At 35.3% G+C, this 16,450-nt stretch overlaps 1 protein-coding gene across 4 annotated transcripts in view; it reads left to right on the top strand.

Moving 5' to 3' along the window:
* The window catches only part of LOC129225818 (tolloid-like protein 1), a gene marked incomplete at its 3' end in the record, with an annotated part of 126,022 nt that overhangs the window by 28,018 nt on the left and 81,554 nt on the right, over positions 1 to 16,450 (top strand). For 2 of the 4 annotated variants that reach the window (XM_054860330.1, XM_054860331.1), the window contains 2 exon segments: positions 5,083 to 5,183; positions 10,920 to 11,058. In XM_054860330.1, the coding sequence (XP_054716305.1) occupies positions 11,040 to 11,058 (19 nt within the window). 4 annotated transcript variants of the gene reach the window in all.

Below are 16,450 nucleotides of genomic sequence, written 5' to 3'. Positions count from 1 at the left end.
AATTTTGTCATTTGACAATTTTTTTTATTAAATGAAAGCATATTAGCCAATTGTTGTAGTGAACGATCATTTTCGCTATTGAAGAGAATTAAGTGTCCTTTGCGTACTCTCATTTCTGATGGTAAATTATCTTTATTAGCTCTGTTATCAATAGAAGGAAGTTTGACCTAAAACTTGATTATGAGGACATTATAGATGAATTTACTACAAGAAAACAAAGGAGAAAATATATAAATCATTGAGGCGCAGAAAGCACATTATGATTTACCTTCACCATTTGTATCATAGTTTTTCCATCTGCAACTGTAAAAAAATTTTAACATGAAAACTATAAATTTATTTTAGATTTATATTAAATGATTTCTTTGCAAAACATCTTAATTATTAACTTTTTTCGTATGAAATCGGTATTTTAAAGTTTTTTTCTATCAAAATAATATCCAACACTTACCATCATATTTTTTGTGTGTGTGGGGGGGGGGTGCCACCATATTTGTCAGTGCCCGGGGCACCCAGTTGTGTAAATCGGTGCCTGTACAAGTGCGATCTGAAAATAACCGAGCTTTTAATCTTTACTAATAATAAAGCTGAAAGTCTGGATCTCTGTGACACGCATAGCGCCTAGACCGTTTGGCCAAATTTCATGAAAATCATCACAAAATTAGTTTGGAGCACGGGGCGCACCTCGTCCTTTTTTAAAAATTCGATTTTGTTCTTTTTCTATTCCAATTTTAAGAACATTTTACCCGGCAAATTATCAGAACATGGACGAGTAAATTAGCATAACGTGGACGAGCAAATTATCATAACAGGGGCGAGCGAATGAACATAGCAAATTGGCGAGAAATTCATCATCCATTATTTGCAAATATACAGGCGAGGCAAATGACCTTTTAATTTTTTCTTCTACGGACAAAGCTGTGCGGGTACCGCTAGTGATAGTAACTACAAGCATGGTAATATGTTTTAAAGAATATTTATTCAAAATAGAATTCATTTAACTCAATACAACGTTTTGAACGGTCAACCAATTTGTCCATAGACTTTTTAAAATCGGTTCTGGAATGTTCTTTTGCACCTGAGCCATGCTGCTTGAATGAATGGAGCATCATCGTTAAAAGCTCTTTTCATTGCAGTTTTCATTTTCGGGAGCAGAAAATAGATTTCTATCCTCGATCCGAGACCCAATTTAGATATTGAGAGGCCCTAGGCCAAATACTTTTTGGTGTCCCTGTAGAGAAACTGTACAACTTCAGCCATTCGCTAAAGCAATTTTAGCCGTTTGGGGGTCAATAAAAAGCAGGGCCCTAGGCCACGTCACGGCCTAGTTGACCTATTCAATAATTAGACCTTGCCTCGATCACCTTCCGCATTCACATGGTCTATCACCGTGTGATTATTTTCAGTCCCCGAAACTGAAAACTGCAACGAAAGGAGCTTTTCAGGATGTTTCAGCCATTCAACCAGCCGTAACACTGGTGCTAAAGAGTATTCCCAAATCCTAATTCAATAGGTCTATGGATAAATTGGTTGACTGTTCAAAATGTTGTATTGAATTGACCCTATTTTAAACAAATATCAGCTTTAAAAAATATTACTATACTTATGTTATTCTATAACTATAAAAACGGTTTTTTAGATCACACTGTGTATGTTCCATAAATTCTTTTCTTTTTACAGTTTCTCTGCCCGTTTATGCTTTTAGTCTAATCAATCTGATTTTCGTGCCGCACAACATCTTACCCACCAACCCCATTCCTAAATTCCAAGACAAATTACCTGACTGAGATCTTAAAACCAGAGAGTAGAACCGAAGATCAAAAGTACTGGGTCATTAGTCAACCAACTCCATTAGCAACGACGAGTGTCAAAAAACATACCCAAATCAGTTCTTACTGCAGAGCTAGGGGGGGGGGGGAGGCATTCGGTCAAAAGTAACATTAATAGTTGGGGGTCAATGTTCAACATTTCCGGAAATTCATTGTTCCATTCCCGGTTCGCCCGTACATTAAAAACGAAACAGATAGCGGGAGGCGGGGGTGGGCGGGAGATAAGGTGTTGGTTCTCTGGAAGAAATCTCCCGGGGAATCGCGTCTGATGGAGATGAAAAACGACTCGGCATTCCCACCGACCTATTGTGTTTTTGGGACAAAAGCGTAAATCTTTACGATGCAGAGAGCTTTATCTTGCGTCTTCGGTGCACCTACCTGCGGAGGGGGTCTGCTGCTGAAGATACCTAAATCCAGGAATCTCTGTTCCAGATTTATTTTTCTCTGATGTGGATTCATTTCTAGAAAAAGTCGAGATTAGGCAGGTTGCCAGAATTTTGTTGTTTTGCGACGATAACCATTAAAGGAATGGATAATTTGGTATTAAGTCTACCAAAAAGTTCCGTTCTTTTATGAAGAGGAAGAAAAGGATGCAGTTTTTAATGCATCTAACGATCGTTACCGTACCATGTAAATTCTATCTTCTTGCGAGCGTGGAGACAATTTGTGGGTTTCTTTTTTGAAGAACGACTTCTGTTTGAAAGTGAAGAACTCGAGTAGTGCTATTTTGTCAGCTTCTTTATTTTTGAGATTTTCTCCACAATTTTGTTTTTAAAGTGGATAATACCAATAAATCAGAAGGGGTAAGGCCTGGAGACTATGGCGGATGTCTACTCTCTAGACCGTTTCTGTATTTAACGGTCTTATTATAATTATTTACGGGAAAGACAGGCTATATCCAACCAAAAATCTGCACCATTTGTCAACCTCAATCACGTGCTTTGCTTAGAGAAGAACACATTGGTGTCAAGCAGACGATCTATTAAATAACGTTTTTTTTTTAGTCATAAGACAATCCCCAAAAGGGGCATAGCGGCAAACCTTCCGAAAACCTTGCTTACTTTCGGTCTACGTATTCCGTGAACAGAGTTTAGCTCTACGAATCTCCAAAACTGTCGTGGCGTCAGACTGTAGAAAATTTGCCATTCTCTTACAATAAGTAGTAGGTGACCCCGTAACTGACGAAATCTTTGAAATCAATTATTATATTTCGAGGACAGTTATTAATTTCACTGCCCATTAATTCTTTGTCATAGATTTCCGAAAGTGTTTCAATCAATATTTTTAGTTTTTACTAAATATTATTACGAATAACCTATCTTGCAGCCTCTATAAAGATAATGGAGTGGTTTCCAAAATTTAAAAGTATTTTTTTCTGAAAAAGCATGCTTAAAAACATAGGATCTGACCATTTTTTAAATAATTTGACTAAGTTTAATATTTTCAAAAAATTACTTCTATCGATGCGCTTTCATTGTTTACACTTCTGCCGATGACATCACAAATGATGAAATGCCATTAACTGTTGCTATTCGCAGAACGTAATATTTAATTTGCTTCTTTACTCACGTGTATTGGCAACGGTATGGTTGATAGCAAGCGTAGAGTGCAATATTTAATTCGTTTCTTGATTATCATGATGTGGAATCGTGGCAGACAAATGTGCCAAAAGTACATCATTTGTGACGTCATAAAGGCCACGCCTTGTTTGAAAAATCGGGTATTTTGAAAAATTAATTAAAAATTAACTGTTGGGAAAATTAAAGTATTTTCTGGGTCCATGTTTTTTTTTTGCTTATTCTATCAATTTCAATGACTAAAAGTGGTACTTTTGACTGTAGGAATCAACTCCATTACTGTTGGGGGCCGATTGCGCGAACTGTGCAATTATGCGAGTATACCATCAGTCTCATTCTTTTTTAGGATTGAGCATGCAAAATTGAAAACATCACACCAATGTATGAGAGAGTCAAATCTTGTGAGAAGAGTGGAAAATCGAGCGGGGGGGGGGGGATTTAATGTCTAAGCCTCGATAAAGAATAGAAAAAAAATGTACTCGCACAGTAGTTTTAAAAATATATCTATTCACAATTTTGCTTAAAAGATTTATTTTCTGCTGTGAAAATACCAGTTTCTACCGTTTCAATGCAGTCAGAAGCATATCTAAAGTTGCTCTTCCAGTTGTCCGAACTAGGTTCGATTTTGATAAGATCAGATAGTCGGCGGTTTAATGTGAAAACATTCAAATAACCTTCAAAATTTAAAAATAGCATTAAAAATCGCAGGAAAGTGTTTTGGGGTAATAACTTTTCAATGGAGAAGTCCAAAACACTTTGCTTCAATGCAATTTTTTCAATGCATAGAAAGATTTTATAAATGAAAAGATATTTGAACAAAGCTCATGGCGCAACAAACGCAAGTACGTCATTTTTATTGCTATTTCCGAATCGTAAACAATTTGTGATAGGGTGTCAAATTTAAATTAACAAATTAACTACAAGTAAAATGCTTAACAATATACAATAAACTACACGTAAAAACTTTCACAAACAGCACCATGAATCATAGATACTTGTTTTGTGCTTATCAAGAATCTCTTTTCAATGTAAGTGAGGAAAAATAAATAAATGAAATCAAAGGTTTTTTTTTTTTTAGTGCTGAAAAAAGTTTTTTTTAATCCTGAAACATATATCTGTAGTTTTTATTTTATACATTTCAAAAGTTGTTTAAATGCTTTTAACTTTTCTCACAACCGAAAGTGCTTCTAAATTGCAGTCATTAATGCATTTATAACCCTTTAGTTCACGAGCGGGATTTAGTTCCAAAAATTAACAGAGAGTACTCATTATAATCAAAACTTCAGAACGTCACAAAAATTTATCGAACTATAAAACATACTCTCCTAATCACGGATAAACTCCCTAACCGAAACGCTCCCGTATTTGGAAGAAAATTTCCTCTCGACGGTTTAACCATAACCGAAATTATTAACTAGAACCTTTAAGGGAATGTTTTTATTACCACCCGTCAAAAGTTTTACTAACATATCAACTCCAGAATCGCGAAATTTTTACGATTCCATGCGCCCTAACGCTCCGATGGGCACAGAGACTGCTGAAATATCAGCTGCTATATGAACGATTCTGTCTGGAGAGGGAGGGAAATGGGAAGGGGGGGGGGGGGAATCCACAGATATGAGCACCGAGAATAGAACGCTTTTCGGACGGTTCGATGCAGGGGTTTAGAAGAGGAAAGAGCGCCCGTCGTATGGGGTAGTTTTGAATATCGTCTGCTCCCGACGCTTCACCTGTCTGAAATCATGTGATCCAGCTATGATAGGACTTTCTGTTTCAAGTAAGATATTGGTTTTGTGTTTTTGGTGGAGCTGTAATTTTTATTTTAAGACAGTCATGATATGTGATATTTTTTAAAAAATCACATTTGATTGCATTGTTTTCAAAAACTCTGTCGAAAATCACCTGTTACAGCAATTTTTCAGCTTAATTTTCTGTTTAAAAGTATTTTATAATTCTCACCTAAAGTCGAAGTTGAATGCATATTGACTTTTTTTTAATCTAATGCAAGTGTTAGTAAATAGAAAAATTTAGAAAAAATAAATAAATAGAAAAATTTAGAAACAAATAAGTAAATAGAAAAATTTAAGAAAAATAATTAATTAAAGAGAAATGAAAAAGTAAAGAAATTTGAAGGAACTGATTCAAATAAAACTAAGGATAAGGACTAATTTGAAAGATGTTGATTGGTAGGTTAGCCGGAAGTCTAAACAGAAAAATTATGAAAAAAAAAATTTTTTTTTTGAAGTCTTAATAAGCAAAAAAGTAAAAAATAAATAAATAAATAAAATAAATAGAAAATAAATCAACAAATAAAATAAATAAAACATAAATAAATAAATAAACTAAATAAATAAAAATAAATAAATAAAATTCATAAAACAAGTAAATAAGTATACATGCAAAATTAAAGAAATTTGAAGGAACTGATTCAAATAAAACTAAGGATAAGGACTAATGTGAAAGATGTTGATTGGTAGGTTAGCCGGAAGTCTAAACTGAAAAATTATGAATATATATATATATATTTTTTTGAAGTCTTAATAAGCAAAAAAGTAAAAAATAAATAAATAAATGAAATAAATAAAAAATAAATCAACAAATAAATAAATGAATAAAAATAAATAAATAAATAAAAATAAATAAATAAATAAAAATAAATAAATAAAATTAATAAAAAGAGTAAATAAATATAAATGCAAAATTAAAGAAATTTGAAAATAACTAACTAACATCTTCCGTCTTGAGATCCTCGCTAGAAGGGCTGTTCTGCCGTGGGCAAGAAAAGAGCAGTAACTGCAACCTTTTTCATTTTTCAATTTTTTGCACTTTTATCATCTATTGTACTTTAGTTTTATTGTAGAAGCTTGCTTATTTGGTTTCCGCTAAAAAAAAAATTAAAAAAAAACGCGGAAAAAACATCTAATTCCAATGTTTCCCTATTGTTAGTATGGAATCCAAAGGGTCATTATACAAAAAACGTAGGTTTTTGAAGTTGGAATTCATGAAAAAAAAAATCTTAAATTTTTTTTAAAAGTTAATTTATATTGTTTCTTTTAGGCACCTTTTTACTCTCACATAGTTAGTCACATTCTTTATTGGTTATTTTGTAAGTTTCTTTTGTAGTTAAAGTTTTGGATGTGAACGGAGGGTAACGGATAGAGTAAATGTATATTTTAAATGTTATATTTAAACTTTTCATTTAAATAAACATTGCATCTTGTATGAGGAACACGATTTGAACTGATTAAAATGTACACATCTTTCTTAAAATGGATTTTTAAAGAAAGTTGTATGCTCCATTTCTGATTGTATATCCTCCATTACATCTATACTGTAACGGAGGATACAGAAACCGGAGGATACAAATACTTATGTTTTGCTATGCACATTGTGTTGATTTATGGATAACGCAACATGTTATTTAGAATTTACTTTAAAAAAGTGATTCAATTTTAACCATAAAAATTTTTTTGTTCACAAACAATTCTTTCCTTTTTAACTCAAGAACGGAGGATACACAAAGTTAAGGACCTATTTGACTTCAAAGTGAATAATGCTGAAATTATTTCACACCAAGTTCTTTAGCTTCACCATGAAGACCCAGAGTTGAAAAGGGCTAACTTGTGATTCTAAACCTCTGTAATGAGCTGCCACAGTACTGCCGTCTATAGGAAATTCTATTACTGAATTAAATCCTGAACGGAGGATACAACGAATACTGTGACAGTGATTCAAAAGATTATGAATGCTATATTTATTTTTATTTTATAACATAATTCTTTTAACCTATTAAAAAAACGTCATATGACTCAAATTTCACTATTAAATGTTTTATATTTTTTTGTATTGAGTAAATAAATGAAAAAGTACATGGGAAGAAATGCGTTGGGACATGTAACGGAGGCAACAAGTATCCCCCCGTTCAGTGAAAAAACATTTTAAAAAAAATTATAACATTATTAATTTGTACTGATCATTTTCAAAATTTGTTATATTTTTTTAAATCTCATAAAAATGTGTTTAAAAATAAATATTTTTGAAACTAACCACCCTGGACCTAAAAAAGCGCGTTTTTTTTTTCTTTTTTGCAGAATGACCCCAAAACGCGTTTCTTCAAAGATCTCGAAAATCCATTTCTGGAGATACTGCCGTTTACCTGCACTAAGAAGTGTCAGTCAAAATGATGTCATCCACACACAGGAGACAGCTTACTGTGTTTTGGATATGACAGAACGTCATTGTTTTAGTTTATTGTCATTGAAAGACATTTTCTCAAGAAATTTCGTAAAACATCATCACGTATGTCACAACATTTACCGGTGGATGAAGCAGTTTAAGGACACGGTCAATTTGTGTTGTTTCGTAAGAAAACCAGCACAGGGCAGAAGACGAACAACAGCCAAAAGCGAAGTGGTCGAAAATTTCGTGAATCATTTTTTGCGAAATGGGGAAAATATGTGTCTGCCTGTCTGTTTGTCTTCTCTTTACCCTCCCCCCCTTTTAATATATTTTGAATGAATAGTCCTATTCGAAAAAACTTTTTTTGTTCGAAAGGTCTCGGCGTAAATATTTCATTCCTATATTTCTCTTTTTGATTTGACCGATTTGATCAATTGATTTGACCGATTTTATCTTTTTGATTTGATCAATTTTGAACAGTTCAAACGAATGTAACATTAGCGTCTGCGGGAAAATTTAAGATGAACATGTGTCTCGAACTTTTAAAAGGTGGATTTGCTTCAAACACGCTTTGTCGAAAAAAAGCTCTTGGTAAAGAAGATGTATAGAAACAAAAATCTATTTTTAATTTAATTATTTTAAGAGCATCTTAAAACAGTTTTTTTTTAAACATTGATGCCTACGGGACAAGGTACCGAAATATTGGAGAAATGGTGCAGAATCAGAATATTATATTCACTTTTAGTTTCCAGAAATAGGAGAAAAGTTATTAATAACAATCAAATTACCATCTCTCGTAGACTTAACATCACAAGTCCGAGATACATATGACTGAATAAAAATAATATGAGTTTAAAGCAAAATATTTTAACCAGGGTGCGGAGTTGAACTCCAATTCCTTGAATTTTACGGCCTTTAACTCCTGCACCCCAAAATTAGTCCGATTCCGACTCTGACTCCACAGCTTAAGCAGAAATGGACTTAGGGAGAAAATGACCGAGTCACACATACTCTTGGAATTTTAAGGCCTTCGACTCCGACATTATTTTACCTTAAAATCAGTGCCGGCTCCGACTCCACGACTTCAACTCCGACTTCACAGCCCTGATTTGTACTGCGAAAAAATGCTTTTTGAGGTGATTTTCTGTTGTTTCCACTCTTAAGTCTTAATTAATAGATTGTATTTTCGGCAACGGGAAATAAAAGGCAATTCAGGGTGCTTTATTTTTTGAAAGTAAGAAAGAGATGTGTTGACGGTTTAATTTTTTCCGAAGATTGTTAATTCACTTATTTTCTAAAGAATTTTTTGTTTTGTTTTTGTAATATTTGGCAACGGAGGAAAAATAAAACCAGAGGCTCTTTATTTTTACCCGAAATAAAGAACAACCGACTATTTTTTTACGGACAAAATGTATTTACTTTGATGCGCGTTTATTTATTTTTTTTTTTTGTTTGTTTTTTGAAAACGATTAACTAATTTTTTATTGAAACAAAATAAATTTTATTGAAAATAAATTGTGTTGAAAGTAAAATTAATTGAAACAAGCTGCATTGTTTAAAAGCTGCTTATTTGTTCCTTAATAGATTTTTTACGAATATATTTCATCAGATGAGAGAGGCATACTTTGTTTTTAGAAATCAGGGAGCCTTAAATGTAAGAAAGACATGTTAGGCATAATTTGCAATATTAGCTAATCAAGAGAATATTCACCCCAGGTGTTAGAAAGTCGATGTTGGTAATCGGGGAAGTAGACTCGTTTAGCTTCGAATGAAACTTCTTTTTCACTTATGCTTATAGTCGTTATGAAATCATGAAATGTGTTTCTCTTGCACCTCATATTTTATCATGGAGTGTTAAAAATTGGTCTTTTCCTCTTCATATTTATTCATATTACATTTTCGTTTATGAAATCGTAAAAGCGTTTCTCTTGCACCTCATATTTTTTCCTATTGCCCTCGTTCTATAGAATCATAAAAACCGATTCTTTTGCACCTTGTATTCTCTTTCTGGAGTAAGGAAACGCGCTTCTCTTGCACCTCATATTTTTTCCTACTGTCCTCGTTCTATAGAATCATAAAAACCGATTCTTTCGCACCTTGCATTCTCTTTCTGGAGTAAGGAAACGCGCTTCTCTTGCACCTCATATTTTCTTCCTGGAGTAAGGAAACGCGCTTCTCTTGAACCTCATATTTCTTCCTGGAGTAAGGAAAGGAGCTTCTCTTAAACACTTATTTTTTTTTTACGTATGCCTCTCGCTCTATGGAATCATAAAAAGCGTTTCTCTTGCACCTCATATTTTATCACGGAGTGTTAAAAAATTGGTCTCTTCCACTTCATATTACTCTCTTGTTTATGAAATCTTAAAAAGCGTTTCTCTTGGAACTCATATTTTATTCCTGGAGTAAGTTAACGCGCTCCTCTTGCACCTCGTATTTTCTTCCTGAATTAATTAAACGCAATTATCTTACACCTCATAATTTTTTCTATGACTCTCATGCAATGGAATTACAAAGAGCGATTCTTTTGCACCTCATATTTTCTTCCTGAAGTAAGGAAACGTGCTTCTCTTGCACCTCATGTTTTTTTCTATGACTCTCATGCAATGGAATTACAAAGAGCGATTCTTTTGCCCCTCATATTTTCTTCCTGGAGTAAGGAAACGTTCTTCTCTTGCACCTCATATTTTTTTCTATGACTCTCTTGCAATGCAATTACAAAGAGCGATTCTTTTGCCCCTCATATTTTCTTCCTGGAGTAAGGAAACGCGCTTCTCTTGCACCTCATTTTTTTTTCTATGACTCTCATGCAATGGAATTACAAAGAGCGATTCTTTTGCGCCTCATATTTTCTTCCTGAAGTAAGGAAACGTGCTTCTCTTGCACCTCATATTTTTTCTATGACTCTCTTGCAATGCAATTACAAAGAGCGATTCTTTTGCCCCTCATATTTTCTTCCTGGAGTAAGGAAACGCGCTTCTCTTGCACCTCATTTTTTTTTCTATGACTCTCATGCAATGGAATTACAAAGAGCGATTCTTTTGCGCCTCATATTTTCTTCCTGAAGTAAGGAAACGTGCTTCTCTTGCACCTCATATTTTTTTTCTATGACTCACGCAATGGAATTACAAAGAGCGATTCTTTTGCACCTCATATTTTCTTCCTGGAGTAAGGAAACGCGCTTCTCTTGCAACTCATATTTTTTCCAATGACTCTCGTTCTATAAAATCATAAAAAGCACTTTCTTTGCCCCTCATATTTTCTTCCCGGTATGAGGAAACGCGCTTCGCTTGCAACTCATATTTTCCCAGCTAACTTGAGTTCTCCTGGATCCTAGGTACCTGATGAGGGAGGGTCGTCCGCTGGTGCTGCTGACGCTGGTGCTCGTGAGGACCGCTGGAGACTCCTACAGGAGACTCACAGCCACCCTCCGACGCTCGTCTCCCAGGACCTGGACATGGACCCCGGGAAGGCAGGTCAGTACTTTCCCTTTCACAGAGACCTTTAACAGGAAGGAAACCATACTGTTGTGCAGCGGTTCTCAAACTTTTCCGACTAGTGGCACGCTTTAAAGAATTGAAAATTTTCACGGCACCCTAGTCTATCCCCATTATATACATACACATCGAAATTCTCTCCGGGGTTTGGAAGCTTTATTGAAATTAATATGTTACCGATGCAGCAACAATGCTGAAATTGCCGGAGAATGAAACTGTACAAGTTTCGGTTTCGAAATGTTTGAAATATTGACCTTTCGTATTGCGGCACATATCAAATCTAAAGTCTAATTCTTGTTTCACTCGGTGTAATATGACTCGATCAATCTTAGAAAATGCGATTGTGATCTTATAGGCTCAAATCTTGCAAATCACGAGGCCCGTGGGGCACGAACTCACGATTTTTGGTGTAACACCATAAAAAATCGCTTGGAGATAGGTCCGGAGAGCTCGGTAGCCACGGAAGATGGTGATTGTCGTCTGCAGAATCTCGTCAAATTCACCGAATATGAGGATGGCTATTGATGAAAGGAGGAACGTCTGTCAGATACTGGGGAGTGTCCCATCTTGTTGGAAAATGAACGAGCATTGATTGTGGCATGTTACAGCGAGTGAAGAAAGAACTAGACTTCAGACTGTTACCTGCCACATCACGAAAGATTCACAAATCGATCATTTGTGAAACAATACAATTACAATTTCTTGCTCCATTGAAGTCATCGTTATTGCTCTATTGTTTGAGAAGACTTCTTTAACATTACCAATACAGCAAGTAAAAAAGCCTTCCGAACCCTGAAGAGAATTGCTGCAAAACCCGTATACTTCGCGGCACCTAGTTTGAGAACCCCTGCTGTAGTGTAATAATGAGAAACAATATCTAGCAACCAGCCCCTGGCATTAATTTGAACTTTGACACCTTGAACTCAAATTATGCTTTTCGCAATCACGAATTGCGATAGAATCCTACTCGTTAAGCTTATTGTTTCTACGTATGGTTCCTATATCGCAATCAGTCATGCGAAAAGACATAATTTGAATCATGTCAAATTCCAAATTAACGCCATTGGCTGGAGTTTTGGACTACTGGATACTGGATGTTGTGTGATGGATGTCTAAAGAGGGTGGTGTATAAATAAAGTCGATTCCAAGGGACATGGACATGCTGGAGGAGTCCACCCTCCCAGAAGGTACATGCGCTGAGGCCGGTGTATCCGAAAAAGAATAGGACACTATTCAACGGTCGAGTGAAAGCAAGATAAGAAATCGCAATTGCTTAAAAATCTAAATAAGTAGCAGTCTAAAGAGCATAGTAAAACATGTTTTTGAACGCATTAATTATTTGCTCTTGTCTCCCCGTTATCGAAGTATTAAATAAAACAAAATTAGTGAATTTCGGTGAAAAATGGAAGATATCTTTCACACGCTTTGGAGATGGATGTCCTGCCACATGTAGACGGTGAAGTCTTGTGGTACCTTCCACTTTTCACCAAGTCTTTTAATTTGGCGACTATTTTTAAGCTTCGGAAGACTTGAGAACGTTATAACTCGATGAAAGTTGATAGACTAAATATAATTTGAGATTGGATTTAATTTTTTTCAGAATTGAAGACTTATTGAACATTAAAAAAAAAAAACTTAAATCCATTTTGGGTATCACCTCCAGGGCTGCGGGGTAGGAGAAAAAATAACAGACTCCGCCTCCGTAAATTTTAGGGCCTTTAACTCCAAATCCTTTACCCCAAAATCAGTCCGACTCCGATTTCGACTCCGCAAGTACTGGCAGAGTTTTAAGGTCAAATAACCGACTCCGACTCTTGGAACTTTAAACCTTTAACTCCCGTTCCTTTCCCCAAAATCATTCCAACTCCGACTCCGCACCCCTGGTCACTCCTTAGAAGGGTTTCGTCTGGGGTGTTCCACCCTCTCCACCCCACCCTAGTGACGTTACTCAAACTGACACAATATAAAAGCTGCTTTTTATGGCACGATTTGAAGACCCATAAACAGTGGGGGCCCTGGGCCCCATTACAGAAATCCTTGGGACTCCTCTCATTCCTACCACTACAAATGCACAGACGGTTTCTTTATTCCTCTTGTTACTTTGTACCTAGTCTCAGAAACTACAAAAGTTTCCTAAAAATATTTTCTATAGAAATCAAACTCCATAAAACGTATGAGGGCAATAAAAGTGGCAAATTTGAAGTGATATAATCCGCCTTTGCAAGTTATCTTAAAATAATTGCATACGAAAGTTGATAACTTGACGGATGAGCCTCTTGCTTCTCCTGGTTGGAAAAGCCTCTTATCTCGGTCAGCGCAGCCGGAATTTATGACAAATTCATGCATTAAGTGAACTTTTCTGATATTTTTCATGCCAGTCCATTTAAATTCGGAAATGAATTTTATTCCAGAAACGTGTCTTAACTCTTTAACAGAAGTCTTGAGTAGTTATAAGAAATGTTCTAATATTTTTTCCGTTCTCTGATCTTTTCTTTTTTTCTTTGTAAATTGTATCGACCGTGAACAGTGTATGAATATTTCACATGGTGGTTTAAGTCACATGTAAACGTTAAAATCTTTGCAGTTTATATTTTTGCTCAATGTAAGATGTTTTGTATTTAACAAAAAAGAAAAAAGTTGTAAGAACCTTGATAATATGAAAGATGCTGAATAATAGTGAGTTTTAAATTTTAATTCCCCCCCCCAAACGTTTTTTTTTTTTAGTTTTCTTTCGCTATGTCTTATGACCACGAGGAAAAATTCTTTCAGACGGAAAAAAAAAAAAAAAAAAAAAAAAAAAAAGGTTCTTTGAATTTTGTACGCAATTCTTAGGTTTTGGGTTTATTCATGAAAATATACATTTATTAAATATTTTACTTTTAAACATATTATTTTCCCTATAATATAGTTTTTTTTCCTCAAGATATCTAGAATATACAAGTTTGAAATTTCTAAAAAGTTTGCGTAGATACAAAAAAACCTCGGCTCTTTCGACCTGAACGCCATCTACTGAATCTTCCAAATGTAATACTGAAATGGTTTAAAAATAAAAACTCGGATGCACTTTTTAATTTCGCTCTTGACATATGTAACGTACACACAAAAGTGTAATTTACATCAAAATAATCTTGCGAAAATAAATAAATAAATAAATAAAATAGGACGAAGGACAAATCTTGTTTGTTTCCATTTAGTCCTGAGTGCAGCACTTTTGGGACAAATGGAAACATCGAAATGGGAAATGAAAAAAAGCAGGGAAAGTGAAATTCATAAATAAATGTCTCTAGTAATCTTTCACATGACAAGTAAAACGTGTTAAAACCAGTTACTTCGCATCAGGGGCGCACCCAGGATTGTTTCCTGGGAGGGGCTAGAAGTTTCGCGAGGAGCTCCGATAAGTGAAATCAAAGGCAAAATCAATGAAGCTTCAAAAGCCCTCCGCCGAAATAAAAGTTACAAGTCTACAAAACATTAAAAGTCCCGAAAAAACCTAATTTTAGAGAATTCTTAGTGACTTCAGAGAATAGACGGAGGTGAGCGTTTCGTGAGAACTAACTGCCCCGAAAAATTTCTGTAGTGAAGCCTTAAGAATGAAATTTTAGGGGCGTTAAGGGAGGATGAGAAGGCTTTCCCCCTCGAGAACATTGCTAAATTGAAATTTCTAAATTCCAAAAATTATTTTAAAATTGAAGATTTATGCAATTGTGGTGACGTGAAAGTGAGGTTAGGGGGCTCTCAACCGAATTTTTTTTTGAAATTTATGTCTTAAAAATGCATTTTTGGCTACCTTTGATGGTGTTACGGGAAGAGAGTCAGGGTTCAGGGGCTCCGCCCAGAAATGTTTTCAAATTGAAGATAGAACTTTGAGAACTATTTGCTGTGATGTTAGAAGATTGATGGAGGCTGCGTACTCTCGGTAATGCTTCGAAAATTGATGTCAAAAAATACATTTTCATGCTATGTTTGGTGTTTCAAGGGTTCTCCTAGAAACATTTTCGACATAGAGGGTCTAAAAAGACAATTTTTAACTATCTTTGGTATACCAAGGGATACAGCATGGACTATTCGGGAGTTCTCCGATTTAAAACAGATTTTGCAGCTATCTTTTGGAGATGATACACAAAGGAGGGAGAAGTTCCGTACTGGAAATACTTTGAAAATAAAGTTCCCAAAACTCACTTTATGGCTATATTTGTACCAGTTGGAGTAGAAGGAGAGGTAAGTAGCTCTCCCTCGGAAATTTTTCGAATTTAAAGTCTTTGAATAAAACTAAAGTTATCTTTGGTGAAATTATGACGGGAATTGGAGAATGAGTGCTCTCTCCCGGAAAATTTCTAAAACTCAAGGCTAAAAACGCAATTTTAGGCTCTCTTTGGTCAAAGGAATTCGTCTTCATGCTTCTGGGAGGGGCTTAAGCCAGTGGCGTGCCCAGGGGGTGGGCTGATAGGGCTACAGCCCCAATTTTCAAAATTAATTATAAAAATTATAATAAAGAACAAGTTTTTTTTATGATGTATTTTTGAAATCTTACATTCGTATTGATATCAGAAAAGCGATACATGAACTTTTCTTAGCTACAGTTCATAAGTATCCCCCCCCCAGCTCAAAGACTTTCAGCTCAGCCCCCCCCCCCCGAACTGATTTGTCTGCGTACGCACCGCTGGCTTAAGCCCCTTAGCTCCCCCCGTGGGTGCGCCACTGCTTCGCATCCGGCTGGAGAGGAAAATGAACAAGCACTAACTACCAAAAAAAAAAAAAACTACTTTTTCAATGGAGGGTCACGGGAGGTTACTAACTTCCTAAAAAATTCCTAATTCTTTAAATTTTGCCGAAGATTCGGTAAAATTATAATGATTCAGCAAAATTTGGAGTTCCATTCGGCAAAATTATCATAATTTGGCAAAATTAAGAGTTCCATTCGGTAAATTGAAAACTTCCGTCCTCCCAAAAATTTAAGTTCGAGGTGATACAATGCAGGGGGGGGGGAGGGGGTAAACATTGATAATGCCAACGCAATTGTTTAGAAGGAAACAGAACGCTCAGTATTTTTTCTTTTTGCCACCCAATCTAAACTCACCCACAGTTTCAAAACTTACCTAAAGTATAGTAATAGACAATAGCGTAGCTAGGATTTTGTTTCGATGGGGGTCCATTGAAATTTGCGAGTATCCAAATTTGAGAATTTTCTTTTGCATACGAACAGGAAAATTATGTGTGAAAAAAATAGAGAGCTTCATTTCTTACTCATTTCGGGGAGAGTCCAGATCCTATGGCCTCTCCCCTTGGCTACGCCATTGGTAATAGAGTTTGTTTACATTACCCCATGTTTCTCTTTATCGCATTTGACCAAACTAAAATAGGAAGAGATGGG

The sequence above is a fragment of the Uloborus diversus genome, chromosome 7 (assembly GCF_026930045.1).
Source record: "Uloborus diversus isolate 005 chromosome 7, Udiv.v.3.1, whole genome shotgun sequence".
NCBI classification, from domain to species: Eukaryota; Metazoa; Arthropoda; class Arachnida; order Araneae; family Uloboridae; genus Uloborus; species Uloborus diversus.
This window is presented reverse-complemented; position numbering and strand designations above follow the sequence as displayed.